At 44.2% G+C, this 27,718-nt stretch overlaps 1 protein-coding gene across 1 annotated transcript; it reads left to right on the top strand.

The window, feature by feature from the left end:
• Nucleotides 1-27,718, top strand: LGALS2 (galectin 2). Its single transcript, XM_030210337.1, has 4 exons — nt 1-89; nt 14,294-14,373; nt 21,842-22,001; nt 27,519-27,718. The coding sequence occupies exons 1-4, from the start codon at nt 84-86 to the stop codon at nt 27,663-27,665; spliced, it is 393 nt and encodes a 130-aa protein (XP_030066197.1). The 5' UTR covers nt 1-83; the 3' UTR covers nt 27,666-27,718.

Raw genomic sequence — 27,718 nt, 5'->3', positions numbered from 1 at the left:
GAGGTTTATAAAAAGGCTACTAGGAACATGAGCTCACCTCCAGATTCACTAAAGCCAGGTTGCATTCTCCAGGAACAAGAAACATGTCGGTAAGATGTTCTGCCAGTCTTTCTTTGAATCTCATTTTTGTCTGTCTGTCTGTCTAACTCTCATGTGTAGGTAGCTTTGTTGGAAGTGAAGGACCTTTTAGATTTTTCCATCAGAGTCTTTTTTTTTTAATATTTAATTTTATTTAATTCTATATTATACAACTCAAAGAGAGATAATACAGGAAATTGGAAAATCTTGACTTAAAGAAATATCAATGTTACCAATAAACAGGAATCAATTCACCACCTTCGTCCATTATAATTAGGTAATTCAGATCCAAGAGAATAAAAGTAACATATAATAATTATGCTTAGGAAATTAACTACTAAATTAATGCTACCCAGCTGGCTTTCTCCAAGTTATCATACAGTGTACTATCTGTGACTAGACTATAACATTAACCTCTTCTTTAGACGACAAAAATTCTTCTAACTGCTTGGGTTCAAAGAATTGAAATTGCTTAGACTGAAATAATACTCGACATATACAAGGAAATTTGAGTACAAAATTTGCACCTAAATCCAAAGTCCTTGGGCGTAAAGCCAAAAAGGCTTTACGCCTTTTCTGTGTTCCTCTAGACATGTCAGGATAAATTCTTATTTTAGATCCCAAAAACAGAGAGTCTAAATGTCTGCATGAAAGTTTCAAAACAGCATCTCGATCCATCTCCAAGGCAAAGGAAACCACCACAGTGGTTCTCTGATTAATAACCTCTAGTGAAGATTCTAAGAAAGATGTGAGGTTCATACCGTTTCCTATTTGGAGTTGTAAAATTCTGCCCATAGATTTTATATTACTCTGCAGATACTGTGCCCGAATTATAGGAGGCAGTGAGTCACCTGACATCAGAGTCTTGTATTCCCCTCCAGGGAGTCATTTGTACAGAGCTGTCTGGTGACCCATATAAATTTTGGCCACACCTCTTTTTTACAGGTAGCACCATGCATCAGGAATGAGTGGCCAGTAAAGCCCCCAAAGAAGGTCTAAAGTCCACCTTAGGGAGCAGTGTTGGTTGCCCTGCTAGTAGGAGATAGAACCATTATATATATATATATTTTTACTCACACTTTTTTCAGTAGTGCTTTAAAGTGAGCTATAGTCAGGTACACTTGGTATTTCCCTGTTAGGGTCACAGACCAGAAGGAGCAGCAGCGGGATTTGAACCAGGCACCCCTCGATGTTAGGTCTCATGCTCTAGTCTAATCACTACGCTACTCCCATTTTGTGGGGCTGGGGAAGAAGGAAGGAAGGAAAAGAAATAAGTATTGAAATGAGAAACTAAGGGGCCCTTTTACAAAGGCGCGGTAGGGTCTACACGCGTGAAGCATGTACCAAAATGAGAATACCACCAGGCTAGTGCGCACCCCTGGTGCTAATTTCAGTTTTGGCATGCACCCAGAATGTCTGGACAAATTATTTTTAAATTTCCTATTGCACATGGTGTTCTGGTGTTAATTGGCAGTTGGCATGTGCCGACTGGTCACCGCACATTTAATGCGTGAGTCCTTACCGCTATTTCAATGAGTGGTGTTAAGGGATCAGGCCGTAAATAGGCACACGCTGGTTCCAGGTCTTTGTATAGACTCACTGGAGCAGTGATTACCAGTCTGGAAGTGGCGTCCTTAGCCCCTGAAGAAGCCCTTTGGTGAAACAGGTCCGTCAGGTATGGATGCCTGTCCTAGATGCTGCAGCCAGCTAAGTGTTTTTTTTTCTCTCCTTTTTTGAGACTTTTTAATCATGTTTAAGCACAATTGAGCAAATTGAAAAAAAAAAAATTCTACACAATGGGAGGATCGGGGTTTTTTGAGGCCAATGATTAAAGAAGTGGTGGCGACATTTCCTTTTTGAACAAATTCCATCAGTCTTGCTGTGTGTCACCCTTTCTGAGATCTTTTCCCCCCGCCTTTTCTCATTTCCTTCCCTTCTGAGTATGTAGTGCGAATAGACTCATTTCTTCATTATTGTTGTATTACCCCTCAAACAATGCATAAACCAAGGAATTGAGTTCCCAATTGGAGTTCTAAAACATAATTACTATATATGCTTGTTCTAAAAGAAATATTTTTAATAGAAATGAACGTGATGACATCACCGGGGAGGTCTGTCAGATATGCTGGATGGTCGGATTAAGTGAGGGTCGGATAATCAAGACTGTACTGTAAATAAAGACAAATAAAAATACAAGAGAAAAATCTCAAAACATAAAGTGGGTAACAACTGATTCTCTTTTCCAGAAGTTTCTATGGCAGGTAAAAACCTACTTCTATTATTAGGAGGGTCTTTTACTAAGCCACGGTAGTGTTTTTAGCTCGCTCAGTTAGTGGTAGATGCCAAGAAGCCCATTATAAGTACATAAGTCATGCCACACTGGGAAAAGACCAAGGGTCCATTGAGCCCAGCATCCTGTCCACAACAGCGGCCAATCCAGGTCAAGGGCACCTGGCAAGCTTCCCAAATGTACAAACATTCTATACATGTTATTCCTGGAATTGTGGATTTTTCCCAAGTCCATTTAGTAGTGGTTTATGGACTTGTCCTTTAGGAAACCGTCTAACCCCTTTTTAAACTCTGCTAAGCTAACCGCCTTCACCACGTTCTCCGGCAACGAATTCCAGAGTTTAATTATGCGTTGGGTGAAGAAAAATTTTCTCTGATTTGTTTTAAATTTACTACACTGTAGTTTCATCGCATGCCCCCTAGTCCTAGTATTTTTGGAAAGTGTGAACAGACGCTTCACATCCACCTGTTCCACTCCACTCATTATTTTACATACCTCTATCATGTCTCCCCTCAGCCGTCTCTTCTCCAATCTGAAAAGCCCTAGCCTCCTTAGTCTTTCTTCATAGGGAAGTCGTCCCATCCCCACTATCATTTTAGTCGCCCTTCGCTGCACCTTTTCCAATTCCACTATATCTTTCTTGAGATGCAGCGACCAGAATTGAACACAATACTCAAGGTGCCGTCGCACCATGGAGTGATACAACGACATTGTAACATTCTCACACCTGTTTTCCATAACTTTCCTAATAATACCCAACATTCTATTCGCTTTCCTAGCTGCAGTAGCACACTGAGCAGAAGGTTTCAGTGTATTATCGACGACGACACCCAGATCCCTTTCTTGGTCCGTAAGTCCTAACGTGGAACCTTGCATGACGTAGCTATAATTTGGGTTATTTTTTCCCACACGCATCACCTTGCACTTGCTCACATTAAACGTCAGCTGCCATTTAGCCGCCCAGTCTCCCAGTCTCATAAGGTCCTTCTGTAATTTTTCACAATCCTGTCGCGAGTTAATGACTTTGAATAACTTTGTGTCATCAGCAAATTTAATTACCTCGCTAGTTACTCCCATCTCTAAATCATTTATAAATATATTAAAAAGCAGCGGTCCTAGCACAGACACTTGAGGAACCCCACTAACTACCCTTCTCCATTGTGAATACTGCCCATTTAACCCCACTTTCTGTTTCCTATCCTTCAACCAGTTTGTAATCCACAATAGGACATTTCCTCCTATCCCATGACCCTCCAATTTCCTCTGTAGCTTTTCATGAGGTACCTTGTCAAACGCCTTTTGAAAATCCAGATACACAATATCAACCGGCTCCCCTTTGTCCACATGTTTGTTTATTCCTTCAAAGAATTGAAGTAAATTGGTCAGGCATGATTTCCCCACACAAAAGCTGTGCTGACTTGGTCTCAGTAATCCATGTCCTTGGATATGCTCTGTAATTTTGTTTTTGATAATAGCCTCTACCATTTTCCCCGGCACCGACATCAGACTCACCGGTCTATAATTTCCCGGATCTCCCCTGGAACCTTTTTAAAAAATCGGCGTTACATTGGCCATCCTCCAATCTTCCGGTACCACGCTCAATTTTAAGGATAAATTGCATATCACAGTAGCTCCGCAAGCTCATTTTTCAGTTCTATCAGTACTCTAGGATGAATACTCCTATATTCCTATGGGTGTTTCAACATTTCTACCGTGAGCTAAAAATGCTACTGCAGCTTAGTAAAAGACCCCCTAGATGCACAAAGAATACTAATTAAATTTTTTTTAAAGAAGTGTTACTTTCATTGACCTTGAATTGAATACTTTTAACTAACTTAAATTCACCTGTCTGAAAATACATCTATTTAAAATTGCTTTCAGTTTTAGTTTTCGGGAGCTGGGTGACTCTTCTAGTTGTGGAAACTGAAATTAAAAAATGAAATTGAAATCCAAATTGGAATTTAAATTAGAATTTTAACATTTATTTGAAGCAGAATTTATATTTTAATTTTTTGCTGTTAAATTTTAATATTATGTGTTCGTTCTCTTTTAGCTGTATGAAGGTGTCAACTACTCTATCCTGCCAAAAAGCAGAGATTCTTTCCATTTTATTTGTAATTTTGTAAGGTAATTTGGCTGGCCTTTGGCTAATGAAGAGGTCAAAGCAAATCCTAAACAAACCATAAACCTTACTGATCCAAAGAAAATCAGATTTGATCTCAAACATGTTCTCACAGTTATAATCTGTAGGCAACCCCTTGTCATATGCTGCAGGTGTTGTTCAGTCCTCTCCCTCCCCCTTTTTAACCCATGATAGAAACTTGCAGGAACAAAGAATCGGTCGTGTTACTTTGGGCTAGATTCTATATATGGCGCCTGAAAATTCCATGCATAAAAAAAAATCCACCTTGGCATATTTTCTATTGTACACCTAAATTTTAAAGAATAGGCTTAAATTTCCGCGTGCAGTATAGAATACACTGAGCACCTCTCCACGTGACTAAGTTTGGTCATGACCATGTTTTACTTTGCATAAATCCCGACAGCTAAATTAGGCGCAGAGCAGGTGTATTCTATAACAATGCGCATAGATTTTAGAAATGCCCATGCCCAACCCATGGATATGCTCCCTTTCAATTATGCAGCTTAGAATTTATGCACACCACGTTACAGAATACACTTAGCGAGTTGTGCACATAATTAATGCCAATTAGGGCTGATTATTGCTTGTTAACATCCAATTAACAGCACTGATTAGGTAGTTAAACAATTAAGTTATGCACATTGTTATAGAATATACTTCGATTTCCGTGCAAATATTAAGGCACAATATATAGAGTCCCAGGGTTTGGGGGTAATTTTATAAAGGCATTTTTGCATATAAATGCTGTTTTCTATGTGTAAAATACCGCTAATAAAATAACCCCCCCCCCCCCCAATGTGCGTGTTGACAAGAACATGTGTACATTTATAGAAATGTAGACAGATAAAGGTCATATGGCCTACTCAGTCTGCCCATCCATGCCATCTACTGTCTTTATCACTCCCTTAGAGATCCTATGTACTTCTCCCAAGCTCTCTTGAATTCAGATACTGTTTTTATCTCTACCACTTCCAACGGGAGGTTGTTCCACCAATTCACCACCCTTTCCATGAAGTATTTCCTCAGGTTAGTTCTGAGTCTATCCCCTCTCACCTTCATCCTATGCCCCCTTGTTTCAGAGCTTTCTTTCAATTGAAAGAGACTCACCTCCTGTGCATTGATGACGCATAAGTATTTAAATGCCTGACATATCTCCACTTTCTCACCTTTCTTTTAAAGAATACATATTGAGATCTTTAATTCTGTCCTGCTACGCTTTATGATGAAGACCACTGATCATTTTAGTAGCCGCCCTCTGGAATGACTATATCCTGTTTATATCTTTTTGAAGGTGTGGTCTCCAGAATTGTACACAATATTCTAAATGAGGTCTCACCAGAGGCTTATACATGGGTATCATCGCCTCCCTTTTCCTACTGGCCATTCCTCTTCCTATGCACCCAAGCATCCTTCTAGCTTTCACGGTTGCCCTTTCTATCTGTTTCCATCTTAAGATCATCACATATGAACACATACAAGTCTTGTTCCTCTTTCATGCACAAAAGTTCTTCACCCCCTAAACTGTACCATTCCCTTGTACTTTTACTGTAGGCATTGGTGGAGGCATGGTCTGGGCGGAGCACAGGCTGCACATTGACTATAAAATACAGTAATCTATGCACGTATGTGTGAAATTTATACACAATTATACAGCCTGGGTGTGGGTATGCTGGGAATAGGTTTTGGGTGGGGCGTTGGCAGAGGTGCAATTAACACGTATACTTTACACAAGAACATTTTTTCTGTTCCCATAGTGGTGTAAATGTGTGCAACCTCGATTTAGCTGCACTTTCCACAGCTTTTGTGCCAGTATGTTATAAAAATAGGTGCTTAAGTGTGTCTATAAAATGGGCCCTGAATAGGCACCTGCTTGCACTTGCAACCAAAGGAGTTCTTTTATTAAGCTGTGGTAAAAATAGGCCTTAGCACAAAAGAGCAGCAGAACTTATGAAAAAAGCAGTCTTTATTAATTCATAAAAGCTCCCAGGATTCAAATAGAGTTGCCCAACATGACCATGTTTTGCCAAAATCCGGCTGCATCAGGGGCAGAGAAACCAGCTGGTGTAAAACCTCAAATTTCACCAGAACTGGTCAGAAATGTTCCTCCTCCTGGGTTCATTTGGAAAAATAAACTGCCCCTGATGCAGCTGGATTTTGGCGAAACATGGCCATGTCGGGCAACTGTATTTGAATCCTGGGAGTGTTTATGAATTAATAAAGACTGCTTTTCTTCATAAGGTTTGCTTCTCTTTTGTGTTTTCTCACTCTCCACCCTTGACATACCCTCTCAAAAATATTAGAAAAATGTTTTGGTGTGCAATTTGCACATACAGATTTCAAAGTTACCACAGGACGCCTGAGCGTGTCTCACAGTACTCCATTTTTTTGCTTCATTAGGTGCTCATTAGTGCCTAGTACAGCTTAGTAAAAGGGCTCCTTGGTGAGCTGTTTATAAAATCACTTTGTGTTCAAAGATTGTTTGCATTCTATTAACATTTTTCTGTTGTTGGCACATTTTTGAGTAGAAATATGTTGCATACATTTCAGCAGCAAAATATTGTTTTTTTTGTTATATAAAAACTGAAGGTCTCCGAACAAGCTGTAGATAATATGATTCTACCGCACTAAAGACACATTTTACTAGAGGCAGGGATTCTCCATCCCTCAGCAAGGCATGAAATTACCCCAATCTACCTATAAATTGCAAGTAGCTGTATAAAAGCAGAGTGGTGGTGTTTCCTTCAAGTAAAAGAATTGGTGGTGGGGGCATTGTGTTTTCAGAAGGGTGAGAAACCTGAGAGGAGAAACCAACAGAATTTACAGCTGCAGGCTTACATCTGAGGAAACCAGAGTCCATAATCAGTCCAAAGTATTAGATGATTTCCATTTTGAATGTTGAAGTTTTCCAATTGGTTTTATTATCCTGATCCTTATAGGGTCTATGACAGATACAGTTTGGCTTTCTCACTCACCTTTTCCAAATCCACGTTCCAGGTGAGTTAGATAAGTTATTTCCCTGACCAAATGGCCTCAAAGTCTAGTTCTGTCCAAAGTAATGGAGGGTAAAATCACTTGCCATAGTCACAAGGAGCGGTGGAAACAGTCCACTTTTAAAGAGACCAGAGACTGACTGAAAAAGAAAATTGCAATCTACTACATCAGGCAGTATCAAGGGACTGCATTTTTTTTTTAACTTGGTTTCATTTTGGAGCTGACAAACTGCCTGAAATTAAGGAGACTGACTCCCTTAATTCCTCCTGCAATTCCCTGGCCAAACCGGGCACTTTTCAGAACGTATGTGTGTCTATGAGTTTGTGTATAACTGAAGTGGAAATTGTTTTTTTTCATACACGTGTATTCCCTTTATAAAATGGAGAATTAAACACGTGAAGAAGAATTCTAGAACCCAGTGCCTGTGGTTAGGTGCCCTTTTGTACATGTATACGCTTCAAAAAAGCAGCCCTTAGGTGTGTTAGCACTCTAACTATTCTGTAAGAGCTACAGTGTAGCACGCAAATGCAAGGTGGATGCTTAAGTGAGCAGGGCATGGATGGGGCATATGTAAGTTACGCATGCCCTTTCCATCTTTAGGTTCCTGCAATTAGGCCAGGTCTATGGCTGGAGTAACTGTAAATGCCTAAATGTAAGGTGCGCTGAGACTGGGTTATATTGGTATTCTGTTACAGAATCCAGGCGCCCAGATGACATTATAAAATAAACACGATCTCACCATGTGGCATCAGCACACAATGTGGCACCCACTTATAGAATTGCCCCTATAGATTTTAGACGTGCTCAAATCACATCCTTGGTATGGTAAATAGAAGCTTTCAGGAATGGTATTTATACATGTGTGTGAAATACATATAGAAATGCTGCTATTTACATGTGGATATGTTTCTAAAATCATGGCCTTAATGTTGACATGTGCCAGGGCTCAGATGAGACTATTAGCGCACTCTGTTTATTTATTTATTTGGGGGGGCTATAAAGGGTAAGGAAGACGCATAGAATGTTGGAGGTGAGAATTATTATATAGGATAGCTGTGCAGGTTCATTTTTCAATACCTTGTAACCCCTATTACTATGTAAGCCGCATTGAACCTGCTTTGAGTGGGAAAGCGCGGGGTACAAATGTAATAATAATAATAATATTGGCAGTGGCAGGACTCAGGAGGAGGACCAATTCACCATTACAGTAGTACTTGCACCATTCCTTGTGCTCACACCATGTCTAATGGTTATTTGTTAAAGCAGCAGGCTGAAATCCAGGGGAAACTGGTTCAAATCCCACTGCAGCTACTTGTGAGCTTGGGCAAGCCACTTAATACTCTATGACCTCAGGTACAAACTTACCTCCCTGTTTACTAAGCCACATGGCATTGCCAACACAGCCCATTCAAAGTGAATGGGCTGTGTCAGCAGTACCACACCGCCAGCCGCTAGCACGGCTTTGTAAACAAGGTGTCAAGACCCTTGAGGCTTGTTAACTTGAGGCCCCAATATCTTGGAGTATAACCTTGGCACACAGTCACACCTGGAGTCTCTATTATTTTTATGAAGTCTCTTTTATTGAATAAATCACAGATAATTTACTCACAGTCAGATGTTCAGAGGTATGGCCCCAGGTCACAGAGACTCCGTAGTGCTGAGGGCTGTATCAATAGTTGGAGATAGAAGTCTGAGAGAAGGCAGTTCTATTGCAGAGGTGAGAAGTGGTTGAAGTCAGGTAGAAATAGCTCAGCGCTGGGTGACTGGAATGTGCAATATCTCATTAGGGAGGAGATATATTCAAGGTAAGAACCCAAGTTCGTTCCAGGGAGTCGGGAACAGGACAAGTACTGGCCCGAAGTGGGATGGTGAAAGTGCCTCGTGGCCAGAGAGACAGGGGGGGGGGGGGTCAAGAGGGCTCACAAGCCCAGAGAGGAGGAGTTAGAAACCAATTGGTACAGAGCCTGCCGTAGGGTGGCAAGGGTGGTCCAAGAGGAAGGCCCCTGATTGGAGGGAAAGGTCATGCTTAGCTGACCTCTCAGGACAGAGTTAGTAAGAATGATCAGGAAATAACAGCAGTTAGACAAAGGGGCCAAGCTTGGCTGAGAAAGAGAGGAGGTCTAGGTGGAGACCAGTGGCGTACCAAGGGGGGCGGTCCGCCCCGGGTGCACGCCGCTGGGGGGCTGCAGCGCGTCTGTCGGCAACGCTCGTTCCCTGCTCCCTCTGCCCCGGAACGGGTTATTTCCTGTTCCAGGGCAGAGGGAGCAGGGAACGAGCGAAGCCGACGGGCGCGCGGCACCCCCCCCAGCAGGTAAAGATGCACCCGGAGGGGGTGTTGTTTCGCCGGGGGGAGGTGTCCGTCGTTTCGCTGCTGGGGGGGGGGGTGCCGTGCGTCTGTCAGCAACACTCGTTCCCTGCTCCCTCTGCCCCGGAACAGGAAGTAACCCGTTCCGGGGCAGAGGGAGCAGGGAACGAGCGTTGCCAACAGACGCGCGGCACCCCCCCCAGCAGGTAAAGATGCACCCGGGGGGGGGGTGTCCGTCGCTTTGCCGGGGGGGTCGCGCTGCACCCGGGGGGGGGCATCGGCGATCCGCCCTGGGTGTCAGCCACCCTAGGAACGCCACTGGTGGAGACCCAAACCAATGGTGACCGTCCTTATACAAACAGGCGAGTGTGGCTGCGTTTACCTGTAAACTACATTACCCACAATGCGTTGCTCACGTAACTTTGCAATGAGAACTGCATCCATGAAAGTCCTTAGACATGAGAGTAACAGTAAAGGCATTAAACACATTTTAGGATCACATTATGAACTAGTGCAAGGCTGTCGGAGGACAGAACACAAGGGTCTTAGACTGTGAGCCTTCTTGGGATAGGAAAATACCTAGTGTACCTGAATGTAACACCTTGAACTACAACTGAAAAGGGTTTGAGCTATATCTAAATCCCTTCCTTTCACCTATGAAAAACAGATAGTAAGGGGTCCCTTTCTGACTGGGATAGCTCAGGGTGGACCTGCAATCACAGCGTCCAGAGCTTTTGCTCCCTGTTGGAGTCTCCTCCCTCCCTCTTAGCTCTAGTCCAGATGCCGAGGGACAAAGTCTCCTTTTGGATCTCCTGAAACTGGCCAGTAGATGATGACAATAATCCTTTCTGGCTTGTGCCCGTCACCGTCCTCCCTCAGGTCCATGTTGTGGCAAAAGCTGACTGAATTAGAAGGAGAAGCAGCCAAGAAAACCAGGCTTCAAATCCTACGACTCCCACCAACACTTCTGGTGACCTTCCCCAAGTCACTTCACCCTCTATTGCCTCAAGTACAAAACTTACTGGCTGATATTATGTTTATGCATTTATTTTATTGTGCATAGCTCACACCTTTTCCCAAGGTGAGTTACATTCAGGCATAGTAGGTATTTTTCTGTTCTTGCAAGGGCTCAGAATCTGTTTGTACCTGGGACAATGGAACGTTAAATGACTTGCCCAAGGTCACAAGGGGCCACAGTGGGATTTGAACCTGGCTCCCCAGTTCTCAGTCTGCTGCTCTAGACATTCAAAGGGATCCCGCGGGAGGTGGTGGCGATGAAAACGGTAACAGAATTCAAACATGCGTGGGATGTGCATAAAGGAATCCTGTGCAGAAGGAATGGATCCTCAGAAGCTTAGCTACAATTGGGTAGCAGAGCAGGTGGGGGGAAGAGGGGTTGGTGGTTGGGAGGCGAGGATAGGGGAGGGCAGACTTATACGGTCTGTGCCAGAGCCGGTGATGGAAGGCGGGACAGGTGGTTGGGAGGCGGGAAAAACTGCTGGGCAGACTTATACGGTCTGTGCCCTGAGAAAGACAGGTACAAATCAAGGTAAGGTATACACATGAGTTTATCTTGGGCAGACTGGATGGACCGTGCAGGTCTTTTTCTGCCGTCATCTACTATGTTACTATGTTATGCACTGACTGCCAAATGGCCAATATACAAATCACTTATCCATGCATTTTCAGGGGATATACAGATAATATCAGGCTGTTTAAATTACTACATGGCAGTGACGTATTTACACTAGGTGCGTCTGCTGTGTTCGCACCCCCTGTCAGACTCAGCCCCCTGCCCCTACCTTAAAATCCTCTCTGCTGCAGTCTTCATCCAGGCAGCAGCAGCAGTCCTCATAGGCTGACTGTGGCCTACATCGGGACTTCCGCCTTGAACCAATTGTAAGCCACTTTGAACCAAAACTTGTTTTTGGATAACAGTGGGATACAAAAATGCATAAATAAATAAATAAACAAATAAATAACCATCTCGTCCTTCACAAAAGAGGAAATTACGTCAGAAAGGGCGGGACGGTTCAGGGAGGAAGTCCCGGTGCAGGCTACAAGCAGCCTTTGAGTGCTGTTGCTGCTGCCTGAGTGAAGACTGCAGCAGAGAGGATTTTAAGGTGGGGGATGGGGTGGAGACGGGGGCAGAAACATGGGGGGAAATGCACCCCCCCTATAAAAAGTTCCTGGAGGAGTGCCTAGTGGTTAGTGCAGTGGACTTTGATCCTGGGGAACTGAGTTCAATTCCCACTGCAGCTCCTTGTGACTCTGGGCAAGTCACTTAACCGTCCGTTGCCCCTGGTACAAAATAAGTACCTGAATATATGTAAACCGCTTTGAATGTAGTTGCAAAAAAACCTCAGAAAGGCAGTATATCAAGTTCCATTTCCCTTCCCTTCCCCTACATGGCCTGATATGATCTGTGCATTTGTGGGGTGAGGTGAGTGCAGGCTTCAATACTGTACAAATAATGATGATATACAGTTGCTAACAAATAATTTATACATCCGCGGGTTGATATTCAAATCGATTTAACCAACCAGAAATAGCTCTTGGCTGGTTAAGTCACCTCTTTGGGGCTAACTGCTAACAGTGGCACTTAACTGGTTAGCGCCAAACTGCAAACCAGCTATTTTGGGGGTGTTCAAGGGGCAGAGTCAGCACTTAACCAGCCAGGTTAACCGCATAAATAGGATTTCATAAAAGTCAGTCCTATCTTTATGTGGTCAGCACTTAACTGGTTATGCATTAGCTGACTCTGCAAAACTAGATATTCAATGTCAAAACCTGGTCAGGGCCCAGCACTGAATATCCAAGAATAACACCAGCAGCGTTCAGCAAAACTCTGAGTGCTGCCGGCTGAATGTTTACCCATTAGTTTAGATCTCCAGAATTGCAGGCCTCAAGTATATGGGTAATACTGGCATGGTGATCACACTGCCTGGCAGGGGCGGACTGACCATTCAGGCAACCGGGCAGTGCCTGAGGGCCCAGAGGCTCTACCCAGATGCCCGCCTCACACTATAGCCCTCCCCGGTACTACCTTTAAAGGTACGCTGCTGGTGATCTAGTAGCTCTTAGGGGGTAACATGTTCTTTCCTGCCCATTGTGCTGCTGCTATTCCCCTTGCACGGCACTACTGTATTTTAAAAATGGCGGCCAGGACTCCCTGTGAAAGTCTCGTGAGACTGTCAAGACCTGTGATACAACTGCCATTTTGAAAACACGGGGCACCGGCAGGCAGGGGAATAGCAGCAGCGCAGTGGGCAGGAAATAACATTTCCCCACCCCCACCCTGCAGAGACCACCAGACTACCAGGGCCCTTCAGGTAGGACCGGCGCAACGGGAGCGTCAGCTGCGGTGGTAGGGTGAAGCAGCATGGCGGTAGGGGGGTGTCAGGCAGTGGCTGGGCGGGAGGACCAGACCACCCTTAGTGCCTGGGGGCCCAGACCACTCTCAGTCCACCCCTGCTGCCTGGACATTCAGCACTGCTACTTACACGTACAGTGATGCTGAGTGTACAGATTAAATTAAGTGCCAGCGTTTAACTTATGCTGGTCATTGCGCTGATTGAATATCAGCCCCTTATATTGTAAGTCCTTGTTGGACAGAGAAATATGTACTGTATCTGAATATAGTTCACCTACTGCTCCCCATGGAAAAGCATGAGCTAAATCCAAATATATATACCAAACTGGCCACATGTCAGCAGTCACTGGGAGTTGAAGCTCTTGCTTGGTGTCATTGGGAAGCCCAAGTTCAGTTTACAAACCCCATGGTCTTGAGAAGTGTGTGCATGTGTCTGTGTGTGAATACTAACCTTTAAGCTATGCCCTGGGGGAGGGGTTGGGGGTGCCACTAGATACCAGTTTTTTCTAAATGTCGAGGGGGCTGGTCAGTGGAGGGGGCAGTGGGTTGGGGATTGCTTCTAGATACCAGGGATTCTTTTCTAAATGTTGAGAGGGGGTGGTGGGTGATGCTAGATACCAGGGATTTTTTTTAACATTTTGGGGAGTAAGGTAGGGGATTCAGTTCATGGTGGGAGGGGGGGACGCTAGTCAGTGGCTGCTGCAGATGATGGCAGCTTGTTTTTATGTTTTTAACTGTTTCCCTTCTTGTCTAGTGCATGAGTGTGAACCAATCACTGCTCATGCACTAACATGAAAAGGGGCATTTCTCAGTGAGCTGCAGATTACATTACATGCTCATTAAATACTGTATCCCACAGGCAATGTTATGTGGAAAGGTTGCAGTAGAAACCTTGTAGTCTGTGGCTCGTACACATGGCTTACTGCATCAACCCCTCTGGTTTCTGTATGTTTCACCTGTCCTTCTTGACTTTGTTGTAAGCTCAAATAAACAGGCATCATCTCTTCTCTGTCTCCTTTAAGTGCTGCATACTTTGCAGAACTATGCAAATAATACTAATTATTCTGCAGTTAGCGTGATCTGATAATGGCTTTCCATCTCTCTGCTCACCAGAAGTTTGAAGTTCATAACTTGGAGGTACATAAAGGACAGACTGTGAAGATAAAAGGTCAGATCTCTGGACATGCACAAAGGTAGGTATGGGCTCAAGGGAATGAATGAGGGGGAGGGGGAGGGGAGAGGGCTCTTTCAGCTTTCATGTCACCTCACTGGCAGAAAGTGGGAAGTTGGAAATAGTTTGATTATCCCTCCAACACTCCATTATGTGTGGAGGAGTGGCCTAGTGGTTAGGGTGGTGGACTCTGGTCCTGGGGAACTGAATTCAATTCCCACTTCTGGCACAGGCAGCTCCTTGTGACTCTAGGCAAGTCACTTAACCCTCCATTGCCCCAGGTACATATTAGTACCTGTATATGTAAGCCGCATTGAGCCAACCATGAGTGGGAAAGCACAGGGTACAAATGTAATAAAAGAATTATGTAGTTACCGCAGGCAGTAACACTGGAAATTGCAGTATAAAGACCTGGTGGCACAAGGCAGTGAAACATCATTTTGGTTGGAGGGGACATATAAACTAATCTTCAGCCTGCCCCCAAACTCTTTAGTTGCTGGTACTGTTTGGGCAGAATACTGGTGGGGCTCTGGCCCCTGTGGTTCACCCCATTCTGCTGCCTATGGTGCTTTGATCTTTCTCCTTCACTCTGTTTCACTTTTGCAGTGGAAGAGAGGGATGTGATCGAGGTTACAATGCAAAAGATCTCTCTGGCTTAATTTTGTGAATTATAAGGGCAGTTAAAATAATCGCCCTATTGACTGGCTACATTTTACCCGGTCAAAAGTTGCACACGCAAAATTTAGCAGGAAAAAAGAGGCAGTGCCATTGGTGCACTAGGGTCACAGTTTATCATTAGTTAACCAGTGTTGGTGTTCAGTTGGGGCAAGCCAAAGTTACCTGGATAACCTGGCCAAAATTAACTTTTTCTAGTTAACTGTAGACCAGATATCCAGTAGCCTAATGGTTAGTGCAGCAGGCTTTGAGCCTGGCAACCTCAGTTCAATTCCCACTGCAGCTCCTTGTGACCTTGGGCAAGTCACTTAACCCTCCATTGCCCCAGGTACAAAAACAGATTGTGAGCCCTCTAGGAACAAAGAAAGTACCTGCACATAAAAGTGTACAGCACTGTGTAAGTCTAGTAGGGCTATAGAAATGATTAGTAGTGGTAGCACTTATGACTGTATAAATCCCAGTGAATATCTGGCTAGAGTTATGTGGTTACCCCTGCTCAGTGGGGTTTTGTATATGCACCTCTAAATCTCTCCCATTTCTTTTGCACCATCAACCAACCCAAATTTCTGACTTGCAGCAGCTAATACGCAAAACATGAGAAAGGGTGCGTATCCATAGAGGGGAACTTACTAATAATATTAAAATAATAATAATAATAAACCTAAATATTAGCATAGTCCAGCATATAACTAGCAATCTTAGGGGACTTCAGTTTGCATATTCCCACTCCATTTAGCAACTTAATTAATAAATCACCAATAATAAGATGCAGGCAGCAGTCAAGTAGTGAGATGGGGAATATCTGGGAGATGCTCAGAAGCAAATGCAGGCGCTAGAGGACATTAGCGCCGGACTAGCACCCGAATTTGCTACCGCCAAATGCTCAGAGCCGGTGAGCGTATGAAATAACGAGCTCACCAGCTCTGAGCACAGTGAGACAAGCAGGGGAGGAATAGGGAGCCCTGACCTGTGAAACCTAAGATCTGGTGGTCCAGTGGACCCCAGACCCTCCACTCCCCTGAAAATAATTAAAACCATGGTGGTCCAGTGAGACTCTTGGCCATGCCCCCCAATCTGAAGCCTAGCCCTGGTGGTCTAGCGGTGGCCCCACCCCCACCCAACGCCCTTCTACCTTGACAAAGGAGGAAGGACGGAGTCCTAGTCTCTCCTTCTACTGGGTATGCCATCAAAATGGCAGTGCCCTGCCCAGCGCATCCGGTGCCTAAAAAAGAAAATAGAATGTTAGGAATTAGGAAAGGAATACTGTCTGGAATTCTATTGAATGCTGTGGTCATAATAAATTCTACTTTTCTTGGGTAATGTGTCAAGTGTTGATATGTATAATGTTTAGTGTGGGATCATAGGAGAGTGCCAAGGTGCCGCCTGCCAGCTTGAGCAAATTATTAGGAAAGGAATGGAAAACAAAAATGAGAATGTTATAATGCCTTTGTATCACTCCATGGTGCAATCGCACCTCCAATACTATGTGCAATTCTGGTCACCGCATCTCAAAAAAGATATAGCGGAATTATAAAAGGTATAGAGAAGGGCAACAAAAATGATAAAGGGGATGGGATGACTTCCCTATGACTTCCCTATTCATGATGTATTGTAAGCCACATTGAGGCTGCAAAGAGGTGGGAAAATGTGGGATACAAATGCAATAAATAAATAAAAGGCTAAAGCAGCTAGGTCTCTTCAGCTTGGCGAAGAGACAGCTGAGGGGAGATATGATAGAGGTCTATAAAATACTGAATGGAATTGAATGGGTAGACGTGAATTGCTTGTTTACTTTTTCCAAAACTACTAGGACTAGGGGGCACACAATGAAGCTACTACGTAGTAAACTGAAAACAGAGAAAATATTTCTTCACTCAATGTGTAATTAAACTCTGGAATTTGTTGCCAGAGAATGTGGTAAAAGCAGTTAGCTTAGCAGGATTTAAAAAATGAATTAGCTCCTTTACGAACAAAAACCATTCACAAACCAAACAGGACCCCATGGTTCAACGAAAATGTGAAACAATTAAAATCTAGAACCAGACAACTCAAACGAGCCTGGAGAAAAAACAAGAACGATCAAAATCTAAACGCTTGGAAAGAATCACACAGAAAATACAAATATGAAATCAAAAAATCCAAACGGAACTACTATAATGAACAACTAGGTTCTGACTACAAAGACATGAAAAAGTTATACAAGCTACTGGATAAATTACTAGACACAAAACCAGTGTCCTTAACAAAATCAGGAATCCCAACAGCAGACGATCTTGCTAACTACTTCAAAGGCAAAATTGTCGATCTACGCAAAAATATGTCACAGGACTACACCAACCTTGATACCTTCCTTAATGAGCTAGACCCACACTCAGAAGAATATACCCAGCTGACCGAACTTGGACAAATTTCGCCCAGATCACACAAGGAACAATAGTACTAGCAACCAATAAGATCTCTACAGCCTACTGTCAATTGGACACCTGCCCCAATTATCTAATGAACCCCCCCCCCCACCGCTCGATTCATCACTGAACTTACCTCCCACCTCAACGTCTTGTTCCAGCATGGCATATTCCCCAAAGACAAAGGTAATATATTACTCACACCATTACCAAAAGACACCAAAAAGAAAACTAATGATATCACCAACTACCGACCTGTGGCATCTAACCCACTTACAACCAAACTGATGGAAAGCATTGTAGCTAAACAACTTACTGAATACATCTACAATTTCTCAATCCTTCATGAATCACAGTCGGGCTTCAGATCTCTCCACAGTACGGAAACCATCCTCGTAACTCTCCTAGCCAAGTTCAAAAAGGAAATCGCATTAGGTAAAAACATACTTGCAATTCGACTTGTCAAGCGCATTCGATATGGTTGACCACTATATACTATTAAGAATACTCGACAGGATAGGCATAGGAGGGAATAAATGGATCAAGGGTTTCCTAACTACGAGATCTTATCAAGTAAAAGCAAACTCAAACATATCACCATCATGGAGTACCGATTGCGGAGTACCCCAGGGTTCATCTCTCTCACCCATATTATTTAATCGGATGATGATCCCCCTTGCTCATGCCCTATACAAGCATAATCTTAATCCTTTTCTGTATGCGGATGATGTCACCATTTACATACCGTTCAACTCTAATCCAACAGAAATCACTGTTGCAATAAAGAGTAGTTTAAGCTTAATGGATGCCTGGGCATCGGAATTCAAACTTAACAAGGAAAAAACTCACTTCCTTATTCTCTCTTCTCACCACAAAACAAACCTCTCTTCATCCATAAAAACCCTGGAACATACTCTTCAAATATTGGACAAACTGAAGATCCTTGGAATTACTATAGACATCAACCTAACCCTGGAGAGCCAAGCCTCTGGCACCACAAAGAAAATGTTCCATGCAATGTGGAAACTCAAACGGATCAAACAATTCTTCCCAAGGGAAACTTTCTGTAATATAATTCAAACAATGGTACCATCACATGTTGACTACTGTAACGCCGTATATGCGGGATGCAAAGAACAGATCTTAAGGAAATTCCAGATCGCGCAGAACACGGCAACTAGACTCATTTTTGGAAAGACAAGATTTGAAAGTGCTAAACCCCTACGTGAAATGCTGCACTGGCTACCAATCAAGGAATGAATAGCCTTCAAAATTTGCACTCTGGTCCACAAAATAAACCATGGTCTGGCCCCAACCTACATGACCGAACTTATCGACTTACCAACTAGAAACATCATCGAATCATCAAGAACGCTTTATAAACCTGCATTACCCAAACTGTAAAGGACTAAAATACAAATCAACACATGCATCCAGCTTTTCCTACATTTGCACCCAGCTCTGGAACGCTTTACCTAGAAACATTAGAACTGCGAACACCCATCTAAAATTTCGAAAAGACCTCAAGACTCACCTCTTCCGGAAAGCCTACCCAGCAGACTCGAACTAATTCATGAACAATGCATCACATCTTTTGATCTAAGAAATGAACAATACCCCTTCCACATAATCCTATTACTTCAAACTGTATGAATTTTACCACTCCAGTTATAATTAAGTGTACTTCTACCCTTATCCTACTCTGTATGACTCACTAGAAGCTGTAGTCCCATCCCCGGAGACTTATCAGCCTCATTGGGATTACTTCTCTCTATATGCAACTATATATTTGTCCCAGAGTTGTATTCTCTTTTCCGGAACCTTATCAACTTCCTTGCACCTACTGTTACTATATTTTCCACTCTGTATATATTCCCGGAGTTGGTACTCTCCTCTCTGGAACCTGTAAGCCACATTGAGCCTACTGCTATGCGGGAAAATGTGGGATACAAATGTAATAAATAAATAAATAAAATAAATAGTGTATGGAAGATGATCAAGACCACCTTTGAGACCTGATTTTCCAATGACAAATGCTGGTCAATGGTGATGTCCAGGATTTTCATCGATATGTATTCATCATATGTAGGCATATGATGTATTGTCAATAATGAAGTTTTTAATGAAATGGGTTGATAGGTGTTGGTAAATATGAGGAATTTAGTCTTTTCCCGATTTAATTTGAGTTTGAAACTGGATGCCCAAAATTCCATTGGATCTAAACTGGTTTTAATCTCATGTATAATTTCTAGTAATTCCCTTTTGGAGGGAATATAAGTGGTGACACCATCAGCATAGATGAAGGAATTAAATTCGTGAGCCTCCAGAAAGTAACCCGTGGTACCATCATGATATTGAATAATATGTGTGATAAAGGAGAGCCTTGTGGAACCCCACATATAGAGTCCCAGGGTGAGGAGATATGACCTGATTGTTTTACTTGGTAGTATCTTGATATTAGGAAACTGTGGAACCACTTTAAGGAAGTTCCACTAATACCAAAGTGATCTAATAACAATATATTATGGTCAACCGTGTCAAACGCACTGGACATATCAAATTGTAAAATTATGATTTTTCTGCCCATGCTCAACTCTTTTCTAAAATTTGCAATAAGGGCGGTGAGCACTATCTCAGTCCTAAAGGATGGCCAGAATCCCGATTGTGTACTATGAAGTATGGAAAAGGCCTGTAGGAACTCCATGAGCTGACTAGCTACTAAACCTTCCATCACTTTTACCAATAAAGGAATGGAGGATACAGGTCTATAATTAGAAGCTTTGCTTCTACTGGCCTTGGGATTCTTTGGGATAGGTATTAGAATTATTTTGTCATCGTTTTCATGGAATAGTCCATTCTATAAAAAGAAGGACAAGTATGATTGTATGCAATTAATAAATAGATTGAGAGCTGACCTTAGAAGATATATGGGACATGTGTCTAAAATACATTGTGACATTGCATATTGGCTAGAAAAAAATTTACCTGATCCAATGTGGGAGGGGAGAAGTCAGACCATGTTCTGTCTGCTGAGCGGCATATAGCAGACAAGCATCCAAACAAATCTATCCTAGCCTGGATTTCATAGGAATAAGTTGGTGCTGTACAGGCCGTGTGTCAGAAAAAACACACTCAACCGATATTGAAAGCGGGTTAACAAGCTGGGAGTGTCTGTTGACCGGTTAACTCACGTCTCCGCAGATAACTGGTCCTTTTCAGTGGCATTTAATTGGTTATTACTGCTGAAATGCTTGGTTAGCACCAAAAAAAAAATCCGGTGATGTTAGGAGCATTCCGGGAGCGTGAACAGTTAAGTCTTGCTATTCAGAACTTAACCGGCTAGGCTTAGCTGGCAAATAACACCACATAAAAAGCGGGCCTATCTTTGTCCACTAAGCCATGACTGGTTAAGTCTGAATATCAATTTAACTGGTCATGAACTAGCCGGTGTTGAAAAACCCGAATATTTAATGCCGGTCACTGGAAATGGCACGACATTGAATATCAGGGTTGAACGCCGGTGGCAGGCAGTCAAACTGCTGGTTGCCACCGGCTGAATATCGAGGGGACTGAGACTGAGTGTGTTTCAGCTGAAGACCTCACAACAGAAGGCACACACATAACTGCAAAAACATTTTGGTTTACCATAAGGATGTGGTATGTCTCCATAAGTGCAATAGCTTGTTGTAGCTAAATATTTTTTAAGATGGGCTGCTTCTATTACCTAAAAAGATACAGATGGAGTTCCTTGTTGGTTCTGCTTTACCCCTTTCTGGTGCGTCTTTATGCCATTGTGCCATGGGGTCTTCATGGCACCCTTGATGCCGGGGAGTGCTGTTGCCTCTGTAGTAGATGCCTGCCGTTAAGGTTTAAGCAAGGTGAATGGAAAATCCCACTGTTAAAGTGTAAAATTACCTGCTCCATTGAAGGGAATGGAAGTGATTCGAATAATTTGGAAACCAAAAATGAACTGAATGGGTGATTGATCTGAAAATGAACCAAACTGAACACTTTACTCGTGCATATCCTTAATTCATATACATAGTTTGCTTTCCCTTCTAGGTAGCTATCCTTCTATATCAATACTTCTCAACACAATCCTTGGGATATACCCAGCCAGTTAGGTTCAGGTCATCTGTAATGAATATGCATGAGATGGCTTTGCATACCAAGGAGGCTGTGCATGCGGATTTATCTCATGCATATTCATTCTAGGTATTCTGAAAGTCTGACTGGCTGGGTATGCCATGAGGACTGGGTTGAGAAGCACTACCCTATATAGACTGATTGCTCGCCCCCCCTCCCTTCCTCCTCAGGTTTAATATTTCACCTTCTTACAACACAGTTATCCATCCCTGATGCATGGGGCTAACTTTGCATGCTCTTGCTGGTTGCTTTCTCTTCCTCCAGCTTCTGCATTAACCTGGGTAAGAGTGCCAGTGATGTAGGACTACACTTCAACCCTCGCTTCAGTGAAGGCACGATTGTCTGCAACTCCAAGAAGAGCAACTCATGGGACTCAGAGGAGAGGCACAAACACATGTGCTTCTCCAAGGGCTCAGAGGTCAAGGTGAGCCTGCCAGGGACACTTTAAAGCTGGGCTTTTTTTGAGGGGGTACTTGTGGGTACTGAGTACCGGCACCTTTTCCATTGTCTGCTAAAATTAACCCATGGTTCCCAAGTTTTAATGAAAGAGCTGAGGGTCTACACACCAATTCTGCCTTGTCATAGATTCTGTGACTGGTTGCAGGGGGTCTGGTTATTGTGGGGTAGATCCCTCAGTGATCACCCCACCCCTGAAGGGTGGCCTAGCATTTGAGTACCGGCATCTTTTTTGCTAGAAAAAACACACTGCTTTAAAGTCACAGTGGGGAAAGAAGGGGAGAGGGAAGGTGGAAGAGAGTGATGAAGGTAAGACAGATTGGGAGCAAGCAGGGACAAAGGAGGCAATGAGCATCGGGGAGGGAGAACTGGAATGCTGCTGCCAAAATCTTGAACCCAAATCTTCTTTTCATTAATTGCTGATTGGATTTGTACCGCACCATACATGAAAGCAGTGGCATACCAAGGGGGGGGGGGGGGCAGTGGGGGCGGTCTGCCCCGGGTGCACGCCACTGAGGGGTGCTGCGGCGCGCGCCTGTCGGCTCTGAGTTCGCTAACTTCGCTCATTCGCTGCAGCTCCCTCTGCCCCGGAACAGGTTACTTCCTGTTCCGGGACAGAGGGAGCTGCAGCGAACAAGCGAAGTTAGGGAACTTGGCACCCCCCCCAGCAGCGTGTACCTGGGGGGGGGGTGTCATTTCACTGGGGGGGGGGGGGAGGTGTCATTTCGCAGGGGGTGCCATCCAGGCTAGGAACGCCACTGCATGAAAGTTGATTTCAGGGTGCTTTTGTGTGATTCTTAATTATCTTTTACACAATGCAGTCTTGTATCTCAAAGCTGTACTTCTGATTAGCCGCACGCTAAATACAAAGAAGCCCATTCTATTCCCATGGGCTTTTCAGCATTCAGTGCGCTGCTAATGGTAGTGCAGCTTGGTAACAGGAGTACATTGATACTTAAGAGCCAGACACGGCCATGTTTTGCCCTCTCAAAGGCCGCATCAGGTGCTAATAAAAACCAAGAGGTGTAATCTGATTGTATCACTTTTTGGTTAAAGGCTTTCTCCTGTGTGGCAGCAACTGCTTGTGCCACCTCGGTAAAGTGTAATAAATATGTCACAATATTAGATTAGATTAGATTTACCTGGATAAATAGTGATTTAGTGAGGTAAATAAATAGCTTTTGGAAATTGCCCTCATTATGTATGGAAAATAACAAAGCAGATCCCAAAGAAGTCCAGTTTATTCACCACATAAAGCAATAAATAAATAGTTAAGAGACCGACATGGTCGTGTTTTGCCCTCTCAAGGGCTGCATCAGGGGCTTGCAAATATACCCAGAGGTGAAGTTTCAAAGAATGTCACCTACTGATAAATCACTTCTCTCCCAGAAAAGCAGCAGCATGTGGGACCCTCATTATGTATGTACATACAAGTTTAATATTTAAAACTGTGAAGTCCATTAATTCATTTTTATATGATTACTCTGAGATGGCTGGTGTTGGGATAATCATGATTGCTGAGTTTACTTACGATACTCAGGTGTGCCTAGAGGTATGAAAGGTAATTGGGAAAAGGAAACGCACAAGATGGAAGGTTCACTTAGGGTATCCAATACACTTTATTGGCCCTGCTACTGACATCCTTTCTTTACATTTCTCTCAGTGGTGCTCCTACCCACACCACTACTGCGCCTTTTCTGTTCCCATACAAGCTGCAACATCTTAAGTAGCAGCTCCACACTTAACTGAGTCAACTTTGCAGCAGACTGAGAGTACTCTGGGGCCCGCCCCCCCCCCCCCCCGCCATGCTGCCGCCGCCATCACCAGTGCCCCTACCCTCACTGTGCTGCCTCCCTCCCACAATGTTGCTGTTATTCCCCCTCCCCCACACCTTGAAGGGTCCTGGTGGTCTAGTGGCTGCGGCTTCTTCAAGGGCAGGAAATAAATCCCCTCTTTCCTGCCCACGCGCTGCCTCTACTTTACCCAGAGCGGCTCCGTGTTTACAAAATGGCTGCCAAGACTTGGTAGTCTTGGCAGCCATTTTGTAATCACGGTGGTGCAACCAGGGAGAATAGTGGCAGCGGCCACTAGACCACTAGGGCCCCGTGGGGGCTGTAGTGTGTGGCGGCGGGCAACCGGGCAGAGCCTCTGGGCCCCTAGAGCCTCTGGGCCTTTGCGCGAATGGCCAGTCCGCTCCTGCTGGAAGCTGACCAAAAATTAAAGTTTCTTTTCTCTTTTCATCTCCATCTCCTTCTCTCGCCCTCCCCTCCTCCTCCCCCTTGGTAATCTTGCTCCTCAGTACTGACACTATGCTCCTCCCACTACACCGCTGGCCAGCCTGTACCTCTCCTCCCTCTCACTAAAGTCCTGGGCTGGGGGTGGGCTGGGCCACCAAACTGCTCCGCACAGGGCCTTTCAATTGCTAAGGCCAGCCCTGAACACCTCATTTCCTTCCTGCATTATAACACTTCTCCATGCCTTTCCTCAACTGTTACTCTCAAACTCCTTCTGCCTGCCAACAAATCTCTAATACAGGAGTCAACTACTTCTCTAAAGCCCTTTTACCCTTCTTTACATTGCGTCCACCACAGCACTTTCACAGTGCCTCACATGCACTTCCTCTGTTCACTACTGCACTTCATACATGAACCTTTCCCTAAAGACCATTATCCACATCTCCATCCTCCATGTGATTCTCCTCCATCATCTTTTTTCACCTTGGTATTTCATTCTGACCCTAGCCTCTGCAGCTCAGTACTCATGTTTCCATACATCCTGTGCAATTCTTTTATTTCTTGCCCACCATCACTGCCCCTTCTCCACATCCTATCTCATGCACCTCAAAACCCCCCGTAATACCCCTCCACCCCCATTCCCAGACCATTGCTACTCCCTTATGACCTCTTCTGGGGGGTTCACAGAGCAGCAGATGAGAAAGAGAGTGGGGAGGGGAGATAGAGAAAGGAGGGGGCGGTTAGTCCTCAATTCCAACCCCCAGCTCATTCAGCCCCCTCACATTGCCACTCTTCTAGCTTCTTTGCCACAGCTTCAGTGCAAACCTTCAGCTTTGTCCCCTCCCCTCCCTCTTTAATTTACATTCAGGCTCCTAGGCACCTTCCCACCTGAGGTTTTGAATATTAAATAGGAAGGTGTAAGTATGTGCATGTGCATATTTATGAAGTACATGCATACATTAACTGATGCCCTGTTATGCCAATCTTTGCTCCCAGGAACATCTATAGTATGCTTTGCTGCATGATTTTATAAGAGCCATCTTCCATGTGTAAAAGAGAACGCTTTCTCCAATTACCACCAAAGAGGACAGTTTCCAAAAGCTGCTTTCCCAGTTTGAACATTGTTCCCCCACTGTTTTGATGAAGATGCACACTGATTGTGGGGCTGTCAGGATCTATTTTGCCTTGCCTCTTTGCTGAGCACCTATCTAGCCAGCCACTCTTCTATACTCCCTTCACATCACCACTATTCATGCACCATCCTCCTCTCTCCCCCTCCTCATTGCCACTTGTCCTTCATATACCCCTCCACAGATCTCTGCCTGTGTATAGTACCCACCCTAGCTAGCAGACTTCTACTCTCCCCTGCCATTCTACACCTTATCATCCACAGACCATTGCCTATTGTAGCCACCATCATCTCTTAGACCTCCACCCTCTGCCTCAAACCCCGTGATACTCTTCCATGCCTGTGCTGAATATTGACCAGTACCTGTTTATTGGCGATATTCAGTTGCTAAGGGGATAAGTTATATGCAGTGGTATGCTGGAGCCAGCTCGCACCGGCTCGCAAGAGCCGGATGTTAAATTTTCTTCCGACTTGCGAGCCGGTTATTAAAAAGCGGCTTTCCTCCCTCCCTCCTCCCTCCCTCCGGATCTGACTCTCCCCCACTGCCGGTTCTCGCTTTAAAAATGGCCGCTGAGACTTCCAGAGGCAGCCTCGCGAGACTTCTGCTGAAGTCTCGGTGGCCATTTTGAAGCGCGATCCGGCAGCGGGGGAGAGTCAGCACTGGCAGCGGGCAGGCAAGACTGCCTGCCCCAAAGAATTTGAAGGACAAGGACTCGGTGAGAGACTGGATCCGGAGGGAGGGAGGGAGGAGGGAGGGATGGAGGAGAATTCGCTGAACAACTCGGGAGGGGGTGGCAGGGGAAAGAAGGGAGTTGCTGGGCATGGGTGGATGGAGGGGAGAGAAGGGTCACTGCTGGACATGGGTGGATGGAGGGCAGGGGAGAGGAGGGGAGAGAGAAGAAATGCTGGACATGGATGGAGGGGAGGGAAGAGTGAAGAAGGAGATGAGATGAGGGAAAAGGAAGAGAGGAGAAAAACTGCACATGGATGAAGAAAATAGGCAGAAGCTGAGGACCAGAAATGAAGAAGAAAGGAGGAAAGGATAGAAATAAATGGAAAGGAAGCCCTGGAAACGGAGTTAAGAAGATAGATAGCAGCAGAATCGGATACTGGGCCAGCATGATCAGAAAAACAGTCACCAGACAACAAAGGAAGAAAAAAAATCATTTTATTTTCATTATAGTGTTTGGAATATGTTCACTTTGATAATCAGGTGCTCAACATTAAAAGTTTATATTTATTTACTTATTTATGGCATTTTATCACACATTAAATATGAATTAGATTGGAACCTGGGATCATTTAATTTTTTTTTTCCTGGAGTAATGCATTGCCACTCCCCCCCCCCCCCCCAGGCTCTCTCCCCGGCTATAGCCAGCTCTGCAATTTGGGGGGGGGGGGCGCAGAGGGGGACCGGGGAAAGAGCCTGTTGTTAAACATTTACCGTCACAAAAGAGAGAGGGAAAACAGCATACAAATACAATTAGGCAAACAAAAAAAAGCAAACACTGGACCTTCAGGATTGAGAAAAATGTAGTCCTTTAATATCACAAAGACCCGACACGGGCCGTGTTTCGGTGTACAACCGCCTGCATCAGGGGTCAATAAACTCCTATCGGTCAACTTGCAAACTATGGCGCAAGAGATAAGTGAAACAATCGGGGTAGAACTCCAGCATCTATGACAGCTTCAGATGTTATGGCCAGGCCTATTAGAGCAGCAAGCAGGGACCATAGTTTGCAAGTTGACCGATAGGAGTTTATTGACCCCTGATGCAGGCGGTTGTACGCCGAAACACGGCCCGTGTCGGGTCTTTGTGATATTAAAGGACTACATTTTTCTCAATCCTGAAGGCCCAGTGTTTGCTTTTTTTTTCTTTGCCTAGTTAAACATTTACCAGCATACCACTGGTTATATGTTTAATGTTCATAACTTATCTGGATAGCTATTTGGCACCCGGATAACTTCTGGCAATCACCTAATACCTGGCTCTTCAGTCCCAGTATGTGGGTGCGGCCTGTGTTTAAAAAGCTGCTGACTACAGTGGGTTAAATATTACTGCATTATCATCAGTTTGTCAGTCCCTCTCCTTTGCTCAACTGTCTCCTGTTTCTGTCCACAGTTTTCCATCGAGCTCCATGGAGACAAGTTTCAAGTGAAACTGCCAGATGGACATCAAATCTCATTTGCCAACAGGCACAAATATGAGAAGATTACCTACATGTCCGTCGAAGGCGATTTCAAGGTCACATCCTTCAAATACGATTGAAGTACCAGTATTATCATCCAGCAACCGCAATAAAGTTTCCCATGAGCTCCTTA

Source organism: Microcaecilia unicolor, chromosome 1 (genome assembly GCF_901765095.1).
Source record: "Microcaecilia unicolor chromosome 1, aMicUni1.1, whole genome shotgun sequence".
NCBI lineage: Eukaryota > Metazoa > Chordata > Amphibia > Gymnophiona > Siphonopidae > Microcaecilia > Microcaecilia unicolor.
This window is presented reverse-complemented; position numbering and strand designations above follow the sequence as displayed.

What these genes read in the sequence shown, in the direction of transcription:
- LGALS2 (XM_030210337.1), top strand. An exon ending in ATCTCTGGACATGCACAAAG is followed by an intron (nt 14,374 to 21,841) that starts GTAGGTATGGGC and finishes CTCTTCCTCCAG; the next exon opens with CTTCTGCATTAACCTGGGTA. An exon ending in CCAAGGGCTCAGAGGTCAAG is followed by an intron (nt 22,002 to 27,518) that starts GTGAGCCTGCCA and finishes TTCTGTCCACAG; the next exon opens with TTTTCCATCGAGCTCCATGG.